Below are 15,000 nucleotides of genomic sequence, written 5' to 3'. Positions count from 1 at the left end.
GCCCTCTCTCTGTAACGATGTATTTCTATGCCCTCTCTCTGTAACGATGTATTTCTATGCCCTCTCTCTGTAACGATGTATTTCTATGCCCTCTCTCTGTAACGATGTATTTCTATGCCCTCTCTCTGTAACGATGTATTTCTATGCCCTCTCTCTGTAAAGATGTATTTCTATGCCCTCTCTCTGTAACGATGTATTTCTATGCCCTCTCTCTGTAACGATGTATTTCTATGCCCTCTCTCTGTAACGATGTATTTCTATGCCCTCTCTCTGTAACGATGTATTTCTATGCCCTCTCTCTGTAACGATGTATTTCTATGCCGTCTCTCTGTAAAGCCCTTTGAAGAGCCTCGTAACTGAATTGTGCTATAGAAATAATAGCTTCCTGAAAAGTGACTGTTTCACTGTACGTTTGGTTCCGGGTGCCTCAAAGATACGTGATGTGTACTCAATTTGAAGTGTCACGATGTATCTCAAACAACAGTGACTTTTTATGGTTTGCATAAGGTTAAAAAAAAGCTTCCTACATGACAGACAGACAGACAGACAGACAGACAGACAGACAGACGCACATACACACACACACAGACAGACAGACAGACACACGCACATACACACACACACAGACAGTCAGACAGACAGACAGACAGACACACGCACATACACACAGACAGACAGACACACAGACAGATAGACAGACAGACACGCACATACACACACACAGACAGACAGACAGGCGCACACGCACATACACACACGCGCACAGACAGGCGCACGCGCACACACACACACACACACACACACACACACACACACACACACACACACACACACACACACACACACACACACACACACACACACACACACACACACACACACACACACACACACACACACACACACACACACACACACACACACACACACACACGCGCACACACACGCACACACACACACGCGCACACACACACACACACCTAGTGGTTTCACATCCTCTTTGCTGAGGTACTTTTTCATGCAAAGAAACATGTGCAAATATGTGGTGGTCGCGTGTGTGTCTATATACATACATATACGTGGCTTGACTGTAACTGACATTCATTTTAAATGGAAAAAAGTTACTCACTATAGCTTTAAAACAATGGTAAAATGGTTAATAAACTCCATATATAAAGTCTGATTCCTAACATGGAAATCAGACACACACACACACACACACACACACACACACACACACACACACACACACACACACACAGTCCCACAATGCATCCTGCTCTAGTCCATTGAGAGGAAAACACATAAACACAAACAAACTGTCGATTCATCAAATCCAGAGTCATACCCCCAACAACACTATAATGCAACTCTGTTAGGAAGCGTGTGTGTGTGTGTGTGTGTGTGTGAGTGCGTGAGTGTGTGTCCGTGTGTGTGTGTGTGTGTGTGTGTGTGTGTGTGAGTGTGTGAGAGTGTGTGTGTGTGTGTGTGTGAGTGTGTGAGAGAGTGTGTGTGTGTGTGTGTGTGTGTGTGTGTGTGAGTGTGTGAGAGTGTGTGTGTGTGTGTGTGTGGGTGTGTGTGTGTGTGTGTCTCGAATGCAGTATGCCAAAAATAACCACGTGTCCAAAGCCTTTACTCTGACCCACAGTTCCATAAAGTTCTGCCATGATCAACAGTCAAGAGCCTTCAGTACGATTCCCTCGACATTTTGCCGACACATTTAACTCGAGGGTTTGCCAGCTGTGGTGAAGTGTGTAGGGCGGTTCGGTCGTCCACTGGGTTACAGGGTCGGTGGTTCGCTCCCCCGTCTCCCCGCCACATGTCCAAGTGTCCCTGGGCAAAGAGACACTGAACCCTAAAATGTCTCCTGATAGTTAGCTTGCACCCTGCGTGGTAGCTGCTGCTGCTATCGGTGTATGAATGTGTGTGTGAATGGGTGAATGTGTACAAAACAGTGTAAAGCGCTTTGAGTCTGTGAAAAACCAGGGAAAAGAGCTGTATAATGATTTCTATAGCACAATTCAGACACAAGGCCATTCAAAGTGCTTTACAGGGGCAAGATTAAAATACATCAAGATTAAAATACATCAAGTATACAGAAGAATACAGAGATCAGAAAAGTGAATAAAAAAAAACAGCTAAGATCTCCTGGGTGGTAATTTAAAAACCCTTGGCCTTGGAGTACACTGGATCCTGGCATTTGCTTTTAGTATTGTGGAGACATACGGTTGTGTATTTTGGGAGCCTTGTCTTTCTCAGTTGGCTACTCTCAGCAGAGAATACCTCTACTCTATAACCACAGACAAGAGTGGAAAGCACATTGTGTTTATGTAAGACCTGGTGCATACTAAAAGGAATGGTTGAAATTCTTTTTTTTTTTTATGCTTGTGGCCTCACTATTGGGTTCAACGCAAATTGTAAATGGTAAATGGACTACACTTATAAAGCGCTTTTCCCTGGTTTTTCACAGACCCAAAGCGCTTTACATTGTTTTGTACACATTCACCCATTCACACACACATTCATACACCCATAAACACTACCGCTTTTGTCAAGTAAATATGCATTTGTTTTTGGGTCTAAAATAAATATAAAAACCAAGTCCCAACAAGCACACAGGAGTGTTTAGTGATGTTATAAAGTGTATCTTCATGGCTAACATATCTCATTGACTGCCAGTGTTTGAGCTAAGCTAACTAGCGATGACCATTTCCTCTTCGAAAAATGCACACACAGTAACAGTCACCTTCTATAGAACCTGACAGTGCTAAAAAAATATAATTGTTTGGAACTACTCAGTATGTATGCACTAAGCCCTGCCCAGTCTTTCTACTTTAAAAGGAAAGAGGAAGAGGGGGGGGGGATGGGGTTGACCACAAGTTTTAAGTTCTGTCTCTCTCCCCTGCCCAGTATCTCTCTCTCTCTCTCTCTCTCTCTCTCTCTCTTCCTTGCTCTCTCTATCTATCACCACAATCGCAGCTTCAGCTTTTCACTGCCACAGCTGGACAGGAAACTAAAGAAAGCAGAAGACTCTCTACACAGCACTATTTTCATTTGATCACTGACTCACACGCGCGCGCACACACACAGACAGACAGACACACACACACACACACACACACACACACACTCACACACACACTCACAGACAGACAGGCACACACACACAGACACACACACACACACACACTCACAGACAGATACACACACACACACACACACACACACACACACACCCACACACACACACACACACACTCACAGACAGACAGGCACACACACACACACACACACACACACACACACACACACACACACGCAGAGAGAGTCACACATGACACACACACTTGTATAAACAATGTCTCAAGGAAGGGGTGTTCAATTTCTTCTCAGCAGCAAGTTCTGGATGGTTTTTTACAACGGACTAAAACTTTGAGGAAATTTACTGGAGTTACTCAGACGACTAAAACTACACAACTGAGATTATATTTTTGATTTTGCGAGAACACAGAAGATCACACGTTTTTTTTAATGGGGCTTCAGTGACGAGGTAAGTCAAGTATAAGCAATATGTGTCTAGTCTATCCAGTATGGGATGGTTATCGCCAAAAAAATATTCTTAAGGTTTGGAATAAGGAGATAGCCCCATGCTTTGATATGTGGCTTACTTTATATATGGATAAAATCCGTTGTGAGATTTCAGGGAAAGCAGAACAATTTAAACAGATATGTCAGCCTTTCCTGGACTATATAACAGTACTGAAGCGACCTACATGACACCTCGTTGACTTTTTATTTTCTGCTTAACATTTACCTTTTAGTTTAAACAATGTCCTTAGAAACCTGTTAAGTAGAGTATACGCCATGTTAGCTGTTTATTTTGTTTTGTCTTTTGTTTGTGTGTTCACTTTTTCAGTTGTCTGAAAATAAAAAATAAAGTATTTGAAAACATATATAAACATTATCTTTTTAAGTGGTACATGGTATTTGTATTTATATTTGTAATATTTATATATGTATAGTAACTTACACTAGAAAATGCATTTCCTACTGAAAATGCGTGTGAATGCTGAAACAGCTTACGCTAAACTGGATAGCTGAGTATGAAGATTTGAAAAAGGTCTATAAAGGTTTATAAAGTTGTTGAAGTTTATAAAGGTCATAATTGTGTAAAATAAGTTTAAAAGGAGTTGAAAAGTTGAATATATAGAGGTTTGAATAACATTTCTTGCTGAAATTATGAAGAAGTTGAAAGACATGGATAAAAATCTTAAAACTATGAAATAGTAATTGAATAGACTTGGAGCTAAAGTACATTGATGGCTTGAATGTATATGAATCAGCTAAAGGAGTATGAAGATGTGGAAAAGTAAGAAACAGTCTTAAGTATGAACAGTAGTGAATTGTTTAACTCTTATAGGAATGATGTTGAATATTTAAAAATGTCTAGATAAAATTATAACTGAAATACATGAAAAAAAAATTATGTGTGAAATAGGCCTTCAAAGAGCAGAGTGTTTGCCCCATTTCAACTGTGCCTCTCCGAACTGTCTAATAAAGCGGAAAAGAGAAAAAAATAATCAAGAAAAAAAAGTGAAATTGCCCTTTAATGGGCAGAGTGAGTCACCCAGCTGAGTGTATGTCTTATTGAGGGTCTTTGATCAGGCAGAAATCCCACCTTTTAGAGGCCTCAAAACTTCACCTCAAACCACTGTCTCTAACTGACGGACCGTGAGTCTAACTGACAAAATTATTTTATTGTTAGAACCAGAAGAATCTGATGAAGACACAGTGTGAAGATTGTGCCTGTAATGTGAAGAATATGAGAACCAGAGCCTTTTAAAAGTGTGGTACAGTCTGCCTTTCTCCAGAAATGTCATGTCTCAGTTATCAAGGCGGCAGTTGGTTGGACACCATTTAGCTTGGAAACCCAGACCTCCCATTGTGTAGGTCCGATTGTTTCAGTAGTCACATCTATGCGACCGGCAGAATATGTCCTACATTTTGATGTAAAAATTATCCACATAGGGTTTAATTTGTGGGAGTGAGAGCCAATTATGTGGAAGGTTTTGGTGTATTTTTACAACAGTTCTACACTGTAACAGTTGGTTCCCCCACTCTGCCTCTGAACATTCCGTCCCATCTGGATCCCATTATAAATTTAGAAAGAGGTTGAAAAAAGCTTAAAACTAAAACTATGTTTGTTCAAAGACAGTTGAAGATTTTAAAAAGTTGAATGGGAGTTTAATAGCTGTAATTAATGTGAATTGTTTAACGTTTGAATGGAGTCTCTAGCTGAAAAAATGCGGGAGGAGATAGGTTTCAAAGCAGAGGAAGTTTTAGCGGTTTGGAATGCTGCTCCTATCCGCTTCAATGTTAAAATAATTTGTTAAAAAGCTGAATATTTGAAATAGTTTAAAAGATTGAAACATGTTGAAATGTGTTTAATAGTGTGCTGAAAGAGCTGAACATTGTGATTATTGAATGGTTTAAATAGCTGAAAATTTGAAGGAGTTACACTTTTGAAGGATTTGGAGGCTGCTCCCATCCGCTTCAGTGTTAAATAAGTTGGTTAAAAAGCTGAATATTTTAAAAAGTTTAAAAGGTAGAAAAATGTTAAAAGAGGTCCAAACATGTCCTTAAAGAGCTGAACATTTTGGTATTTGTATGGTTGAAATAGCTGAAGATTTGAAGGAGTTGAAGAGAGCCAAAAAACGTACGGAAGCGGAAAAATAAGTTTAATAAAGATTTGGATAACAATAGTGTGAATGCTGGAAGCTCCAGCATTCACACTAAATATACATGTATGGGTATTTATAATGTAATATAAATAGTTTATAGTATATATATATATGATTGTTTATTATATATATGTATATGTGTGTGTGTATGTATGTATGTGTATGTATATATATATATATATATATGCACAAAATGATTCGGTACTCATGTATATATGCATTATTATAGCTTTTTATTATACTGACATGCTAATAACATAATCTATCCAAGCAAAATTGATCTGTTAAGGGGTAGGACTAGATAAGTTTTTTACTTCCTCCTACCCCCTTTCGAGCATGTCTGTTTTTCTTTATTTTTTTTTTAATTCTATTTCTTTGTTTTGCTTTTGTTTGTTTGTTATTTATTATCTATTTTTTATTGCATGTTCGAAATAAAGACAATCAATCAATCAATCAAAAGTTAGTTCCTCTGGCAGTGAGAAAAGGGCTGTGTAGTGTAGTCTGAGCAAAGACAGCTGTTATACATTTACTACTGTTTCAGATACGGACCTTTTGATATGGACTCAAAGTCATTTATTATATTCAAAATGTATCTCATAAATCAGACAGTGAACAACATATGAACAAATCCTTCTGTAATAACCTTCAGAATAGTGCTGAGAATGAATTATGGAAAGTTTAGTTGATGTAAGTGCTTTAGAAGTTGAGATTTTTGGTTCAGAGTAATGTTGAGATAATGTCCGTTAAAGATGGTTGTATAGGAGAAATACACAGACAGACAAGGTTTAGTCAAATAAACACCTGAATGTACATTGTGGACCTTTGATTTATACTAGTATGAAAGAAGACATTCTATGGATGACAAACAGACAAACATCTCAAAATTGAAAAAAAGTTTTAGTCTGCTGTAACTTGCCTTAAAGGGGCACTGTGTAACATTTTAAGTAATGTATTAGCTAAAATCAATATCCTCATTCATAAATATGTCCTCATTGGTGTAAAGTGTGGAGAATTACAAATATTAATATTACATTTTGTACATTGAGCAGGCAAGTCTTATGGAGGAATCCATGTTTTTGGAATGTCATCGGGTGCATTGTTTAAAATTTAGAATTGTTCTTGTCCTTGAAGGCCACTGTAGCTTCTGTTATTATTCAAAAGGGTTGGGGTTACCCAGGGAGTGTTGCATTCTAGAACTTTGTAGAACTTTCTTGATGATGTCATATTACACACTGCACCTTTAAGTTCTGTTATCTTGCATTAGTTAGAAATGCAGCCCTTTCAGCATTTCTAGCTAATGCTGTTATGGCCATTGGCTGCTGTCCTATGGCATTGGTAAAAGCAGGAGGCAGTTCCTGGTAGATTTGGTGGTTAATGATATAAAATGTTTATATTTTTTTTTCATTCATCATTAGTTTAAAATTATGTGTGACATACAGTACACACACACCTGAAAAAATTTACACAAAAAAAAGTAAACCCAAGTGGTAAAAACTTGCCTCTCATTGAATGTGTATGACCAGCGATTAAAGGTGCTACGAGGAACTTTTTAAGATTATTTTTTGGCATTTTCAAGCTTTGTTAGACAGTACAAAGTTGAAATGGGGAGAGAGAGAGAGAGAGAGAGAGAGAGAGAGAGAGAGAGAGAGAGAGAGAGAGAGAGAGAGAGAGACAGAGACAGAGAGAGAGAGAGAGAGAGAGAGAGAGAGAGAGGGGGGGGGATGACCTGCAGTAAAGGTCCACGGGTTGGATTTGAACCCGCGACCACTGCAACGAGGCCTGAGCCAATATGGTACGCACTCTATCTACTACACCACCAGTGAGTGAGTGAGTGAGTGAGTGAGTGAGTGAGTGAGTGAGTGAGTGAGTGAGTGAGTGAGTGAGTGCGTGCCTGCCTGCCTGCCTGCGTGTGTGTGAGATCATGTTTAATTTGTGCTTCTTCTTTCTCCACTATCAGGTCTAAAAATCAACCAACAAACATAATTCCACCATGACATCTCAGAACATCTCCAGCTCCTCCCACACTGCTTCCACCTTTCTCCTCAACACCACAACCATCGAAATCAACTCAACTTCAACCCCTGACACACTAAATTGCGTGGACCACGACGCATTGCAAAGCCCCCTAGCCATACTCTACTCTTTAATCTTCATATTTGGCCTATCTGGAAACCTCATAGCACTATGGGTGTTCTTCTGTGTCCACTCCAAAAAAAATTCCGTGCGAGTTTTCCTCATAAACGTAGCTTTCGCCGATTTACTTCTTATAGTGTGCTTACCGTTTAGGATTATTTACCACAGCCAAGGTAATGTGTGGAACCTGGGGCCGACTTTGTGCAAAGCAGTGGGCACTATTTTCTATATGAACATGTATATTAGTGTGACGCTACTTGGGCTGATAAGCGTGGATAGATACATGAAGATTAATCGTGGTGCGGGCGTGCAGTACCCACTCCTATCCACTAGATGGAGCTCTGGCCTGTGTGCTGTGGTTTGGATCGTGGCTCTTGGATTTACCTTCGCACTGTTGATGTCAAACAACCACGCAGAAGCAGACAGGTTGGTGGTGTCTATATGTTTTTTTTTTTTTTTTTTTAAGATATTTTTTTTTGCATTTTCAAGCTTTATTTGACAGTACAGAGTTTAAATGGGGAGACAGAGAGAGAGAGAGAGAGAGAGAGAGAGAGAGAGAGAGAGAGAGAGAGAGAGAGAGAGGGGGATGACCTGCAGTAAAGGTCCACGGGTTGGATTTGCACCCGCGACCACTGCAACGAAGGCCGGAGCCAATATGGTACGCGCTCTATCCACTACACCACCGGAGCGCCCGCAGCTATATGTTTTTTAAAATGCTTTTAGTCATGCAATTAAAATCACAAATTTAAGAAGTTTACCAGTTTGTAAACGCTGCCATACTGAGAAATACAGAGATAGTTTTGTGGAGCTGATAATAGGCTTAATCAACTTTGTGTCAACTCGTTTGGCGATGGGTTGGATGTAACAGACATTCATTTATATGAAAAAAGTCACGCACTATCGCTTTAAGTATGACTTTTTTTAAATCAGAAATTCCAGTAGTATTTGAACTAACACGTTTCTTTCTTTCTTTCTTTCTTTCTTTCTTTCTTTCTTTCTTTCTTTCTTTCTTTCTTTCTTTCTTTCTCTCTCAGGTGTTTCCACTACAAATTGCTGCACAAGGCAAAATGGAAGGCCTACATCAACATCTTCATGCTGGTGCTGTTCTGGCTGGTCTTCATTTCGCTGGTCGTTTCATACGGAAAAATCGCCCTTAAACTTCTCAGAACATCTCAGGAAAAGCCGGACTTACCCAACGCACAACGCTACGCAAGAACCGCCCGCAAATCATTCTTCATCCTTGTGCTATTCACCATCTGTTTCTTGCCTTACCACACCGTACGGATTTTCTACATAAAAACCCAGATTACGGATACCTCGTGTATTTTGCGACGTATTGCCGACGTTGCCAATGAAGTTGCGTTGCTGCTGTCGGCCCTGAATAGTTGCCTCGATCCTGTGTTGTATTTTTTGCTGTCTTCGTCGGTGAGGAAGGAGGTTTTGCGTTTGGTGAGCGCTGTGTGTTGTGTGCGTGATGCGGTGGCCGTGAGTGGGAGCAGCTCAACAAACGAGTTGGACGGTAAGAACGGACGTATGGATAGAACGCAGGCTAAAGTTGGCTTGATCGGCAATTTAAAGAAAGAGAAATTTGGAACTGATTCTGACACTGCGGGTTCGTAAAAGGCATTCTGCAAGGTTTCCTACATCTTAAAGCTCTAGTGTGTAACTTCTGTTGGCCCCCCATGAGGAATTCTGAGTAATTACAACAACACTGTCGGTGCATCGCCATCTACATGAGGTAAAGCCTTCAGTGATGGTCGCGCATGGATTTTATACCTTCTGCTGTACGTCCAGGTTTTTTCTTAGCAGAGGAATCAACAACTGAAACATTTCTTGGGCTCTTCTTGGGGATTTTTCTGAGCTCATGCACCAGTGTCAGGGGGCGGGGGGTTGACACCAGTTTGTAAACGCTGCCATACTGAGAAATTTGGCTGATGGCTTGAATGTAAACGACATTCATATATATATAAAAATGTTACGCACTATAGCAAGAGAGATTTAAGACTTTTTTGGACTAGAAGGAGAAAATGGAATCGGACACTGCTGGCTCTTAAAGGCACAAAAGGACAATAAGCCCAGTGTCTCCAACGTATACGTGTCATAAACAGGACCTAAAAGGATCATGGACCAGACATGTGCAAATAAAACGCTTTTGGTGGCATTTAAAAAATATATTCTCTATATATTTTTCTTTCTTTTTTTTTTTGGCATTTTTAAGCTTCATTTGACTGTACGGAGAGAAACAGAATTGAAATGGGGAGACAGAGAGAGAGACAGAGAGAGAGAGAGAGAGAGAGACAGTGACAGAGACAGAGACAGAGAGAGAGAGAGAGAGAGAGAGAGAGAGGATGACCTGCAGTAAAGGTCCACGGGTCGGATTTGAACCCGCGACCACTGCAACGAAGAACTGAGAACTGCGATACAGAGGCGATATATTACAGTACCGGACTATATTACAAACTGGACTGACATGAAATAATGTACAATGGACCTACAGATTAGATGTAGACCGATAAAGGGAAGGACAAGTGACATAAATTATGCATATTTATCATTTTCAAATATTTTTATCTGTAAACATTTATTCAATAAATGTTCAGTTTACTTCAATCTTGTTTTTCATTTGCCATTATTACTAAATTGTATTGTATCATCATTGTACGTGTAATCAAAATAGATGCTGCTTTACGATGAGAAGAAAGAGGTATTCAAGTCTCTGACACACACACACACACACACACACACACACACACACACACACACACACACACACACACACACACACACACACACACACACACACACACACACACACACACACACACACACACACACACACACACACACACACACACACACACACACACACACACACACACACACACACACCTCTCTTTGTTAATTAGCAACAACTAGAACAATAGCGCCCCCCAGAGGCAGAATTAAAGAATATTATTTAACAATTGACAAAGCTACTTAAAGCTGGGGTGGAGGATTTGGGGAGAAAATGGCAGTTGGGATAGAGATTTGAATCCAAATACCTCAACCGCTCCACTTGTTCTCTTTGGTCCCTCCCCTATGGTCCCTCCCTGACACGCTCTACACCAACAAAGTCGTGCCAAAGTGAATGGACAGTCCCAACAGCCAATAAGAACAGAGAATCGGAGCCTCGCTCTGATTGGTCAAAGTGTACCGCTCATGTTAACTTTGACCAATCAGAAATCACATACCCCAGCTTTAACAGATATTAACAATTGTTATTGTTTGTAATTCCTAGTGTGCAGACATCAACATTGTAAGTGTGAATACATATGAAAGATACATTACATCAGTACATAATATGAACGATGAGTTATCTCAAAAGATAACTAGTTGGATTAAAAGTTTAACAATGAATAGTGCACCACATGTATCAGAAGCACATACATGCAGCACCTCAACGTCCTACCTTCATTTTCTAAAGTCACATAAGCCAACTTTGACCACACCACTTTTTTTATGATAATGTTTTTCAGACAGAGGTTGCGTTCCGAATCGCATACTTTCTACTATATAGTATGTAGAAAAAAGATTTAGGATGTCCCGATTCTTATGGCCAGATTTAGGATGGTTAGAAGTACCCGGATGTCCTACTTCATGCGGCCAAGATTGTTAGTGTTGAAAACTGCATCCTATTTGGGCGATTCTGACCCACAATCCAGTGCGCACGTGAAGTGACGTCACATCGACAAAGCCTCCATATGAAAACAAACGGGGATGCGACGGATATAAAAGCAAGAGGCAAGATCAAGGCGCAATGTTATGATGAAATAAGAGAGTAAATTATGTCCCAAGTGTATGCCTACTGCATCCTAACTAGATTATTTTTATCGTCGGATGTAGTATGTAGAATAGAAAAAAGAAAGAGTATGAGATTCGGAACGCAACCAGAGTTTTAATTGCTCCTGTCCTGTCACATTCAATAGTGCACCACTTGTATGTCTAAATAGAAACCTACATATAGCACCACAACCTCCTACCAGTCTCTGTTCTCACATATACATAAGCCACATTTTGACCACATACAAGGCGAGTGGTATATGGACGCGTGCGCACACACACACACACACACACACACACACACACACACACACACACACACACACACACACACACACACACACACACACACACACACACACACACACACACACACACACACACACACACACACACACACACACACACACACACACACACACACACACACACACAGTGGTTAAGATACACAGACATATTTAAACAGTTAACCTTTCGTTTGATACGAAGCAGCAAGAAGCAGAATAGCTTTGGTGTTTTATATAGTTTGTGCATTCGTCTGTGAACGCTTCGTTTGATGCAGTGTGGCTGTTGTTGACGCTCGTTGAATGATCTTGCCAGAGCCAAAGTCACTGGTATGTATTTAACTGAGCAGTTACATTTCTGACTAAATAATGTATAGGTTCATTTGATTAACTATTAGTTTAAGAATGTTTTTTTTTTGGCATTTTTTATGCTTTATTGATAGTGTAGAGACAGAGTTGAAATGGGGCAGAGAGGGGAGTGACATGCAGAGAACGACCGCGGGCTGGAATCGAACCCGGGTCTGCTGCTGGCCGAGGCCCATGGGGGGGGGGGGGGCACCCTACCAACTGAGCTAAGGGCACCCCCCCCCCTCAAGTTTAAGAATGTTGTTGAATGAAGTGATTTTCAAGCTGTCTAATCTTAACTTAGAAATTGATTTAAAAGAACATTTGGTGTTTAAACATTGACATATTACATTACATACAAACATTTGACAATTTTGCATAACATTACTTTGTACGTTTTCTTCTTACAAATATGCGGATACATTTTGTCATTGTTTTGTTCATAACATAATAAAAAAGGATGAGCAACTACAACTTCTAATTATTAGACGCGGGACATTTTTGGAAGCTTTTATAGTTTTTTTTTCATATTTTTGCCTCCACCTTTGACAATATAAACTTGAACATCAAATTTTTGTGTAATTTCAGATGAAAAATGGAGAACACATCCTACACATTTCAAGCGGATAATTCTTCCTCCTCTCCCTCAGTCCTCTCTCTCTGCCCCACTGCCACCACACTCTACCTCCTCCCCTCTCTCTACACCCTCCTCTTCATAACGGCCTTACCCGGCAATGCTGTATCTCTATGGGTGTTTTTACGATCCATCCCAACCCTCTCTCCCACCCACATTTACCTCACAAATTTAAGCTTTTCAAATCTGCTCCTATCCCTTGCTGCGCCCTTTCTAGCGGCCTACTATGCGCTGGGATCAGCCCGGCTGCAAAATTGCCTCCTGTGTCAACTTGTACTGCATGTAGTTACACCACTCATGCACAGTAACATCTACATTGGGCTTTTGATTCTTACTTGGGTGGCCCTGGGTAGATTTGCGGCCCTCGTAACGAACACACACGCGTCCCAACCGAGTGTGTGTATGAAAGTGCTACCAGCGGGATTTTTCACATGCCTTGCGAAGACATCTTTCGCGGGCAGAGTGTGTGGTGTGGTGTGGGTTCTGGCCGTAACAGCTATTGTGCCAGTGACTGTTTACTACTCTGTGAATGAAGCCACGGGGAGCAGAGAGGAAGGAGTCGAAAAAGGTATGTTGGAAAATGTATTTTAGTTTTATTTTAGTTTTTTACTTTTAAACCTGCAGTGTGTAGAATTGTGGGTTTTATTTCCTAGCAGATTTTGTAGAAAGTAATTATAATATCCATAAGTACATTTAATTTAGTGCATAATGGCTGAACATTTTTTTTGAATAATTTTTTTTTGATGATGTCATATTACACAGTGCTCCCTTTTAAAGGTGCAGTGTGTAATATGACATCATCAAGAAAGTTCTACAAAGTTCTAGAATGCAACGCTCCCTGGGTAACCCCAACCCTTTTGAATAATAACAGAAGCTACAGTGGCCTTCAAGGACAAGAACAATTCTAAATTTTAAACAATGCACCTGATGATATTCCAACACTTCCAAAATGGCGGCACTAGGCCTTGGTCCAAAATATGCAGAAATATGGACCCTTTCTAAGGAAAAAAAATAATAATTCTAAAAAAAAAAATCTGCAATTATGCACTAAATTAAACGTACTTATGGATATTATAATTATTTTCTACAAAAGCTGCTAGGAAATAAAACCCAAAATTCTACACACTGCAGGTTTAACAAACATGTTTTCTTCCCCTAAGGTAAAGTGGAGATGTGTTACAGCCCTGTAGTTGAGCTGGGCGGCCGTCTGTCTGCCTGGTTCACCGTACCCGTTATAATCTTGTTCTTCGTCTGCTATCTGCTGGTCCTCATCTCATACATGACCGTTCTGACACACATCACACGTTCACGTAGCAACACACACCTCAACACCTCCCAATGCATGCTGGGTAGGGCGCTACGCAAGATAGTGATCATTCAGGTGCTTATGACTTATTATATTATACTCTAAAGTTTAAGAATAATCTATCTATCTATCTATCTATCTATCTATCTATCTATCTATCTATCTATCTATCTATCTATCTATCTATCTATCTATCTATCTATCTATCTATCTTTGCATCTATCCATCCATCTATCTATCTATCTATCTATCTATCTATCTATCTATCTATCCATCTATCTATCCATCCATCCATCCATCCATCCATCTATCTATCTATCTATCTGTCCGTCCGTCCGTACAGTGTGTAATAAATAATCCATATTTCTTGTGTATCTTGGCAGGTAGTTCTTTCAGTGTGCCTGCTGCCGCACCATATCTTCAAACCCATCTTCATTTCTCTGGCTCACAATCAGAAAACATCTTCACCTCTAGATCCCAACAGCTGTCATCCTCTCTCCACCTTGGTCGAGGTGAGTGACTGGACATTGCATCTTAAACCTGCAGTGTGTAGAATTTTGTGTTTTATTTCCTAGCAGATTTTGTAGAAAGTAATTACAATATCCATAAGTACGTTTAATTTAGTGCATAATAGCTGATTTTTTTTTTTTTTAATTATAATTTTTTCCCTTAGAAAGGTTCTCATATATGTCCATATTTCTGCATATTTTGGACCAAGGCCTAGTGCCGCCATCTTGA

The 15,000-nt window shown here is 40.0% G+C and overlaps 3 protein-coding genes across 3 annotated transcripts in view; 2 read left to right on the top strand and 1 right to left on the bottom strand.

Annotated features, from left to right (window-relative positions):
• The window catches only part of caska (calcium/calmodulin-dependent serine protein kinase a), a gene marked incomplete at its 5' end in the record, with an annotated part of 74,810 nt that overhangs the window by 50,881 nt on the left and 8,929 nt on the right, over positions 1-15,000 (bottom strand). The gene's annotated exons all lie outside the window — the stretch shown is intronic.
• On the top strand, positions 3,200-10,530 carry LOC307258627 (putative G-protein coupled receptor 34). Its single transcript, XM_080038252.1, has 3 exons — positions 3,200-3,550; positions 7,699-8,300; positions 8,909-10,530. Exons 2-3 carry the CDS (start codon positions 7,732-7,734, stop codon positions 9,492-9,494), a joined length of 1,155 nt encoding a protein of 384 aa, XP_079894378.1. The 5' UTR covers positions 3,200-3,550; positions 7,699-7,731; the 3' UTR covers positions 9,495-10,530.
• Positions 12,918-15,000, top strand: part of gpr82 (G protein-coupled receptor 82) — a gene marked incomplete at both ends in the record, with an annotated part of 3,308 nt that continues 1,225 nt past the window's right edge. The window contains 3 exons of the mRNA XM_080037921.1: positions 12,918-13,524; positions 14,117-14,337; positions 14,646-14,774. Coding sequence (XP_079894047.1) covers positions 12,918-13,524; positions 14,117-14,337; positions 14,646-14,774 — 957 coding nt within the window. The remainder of the gene's footprint in view (positions 13,525-14,116; positions 14,338-14,645; positions 14,775-15,000) is intronic.

This window comes from Ammodytes marinus (assembly GCF_949987685.1).
Source record: "Ammodytes marinus genome assembly, chromosome: 12".
Classification (NCBI taxonomy): Eukaryota; Metazoa; Chordata; class Actinopteri; order Uranoscopiformes; family Ammodytidae; genus Ammodytes; species Ammodytes marinus.
The sequence above is the reverse complement of the archived record's forward strand: the minus strand, read 5'-3'. Positions and strand labels throughout refer to the sequence as shown.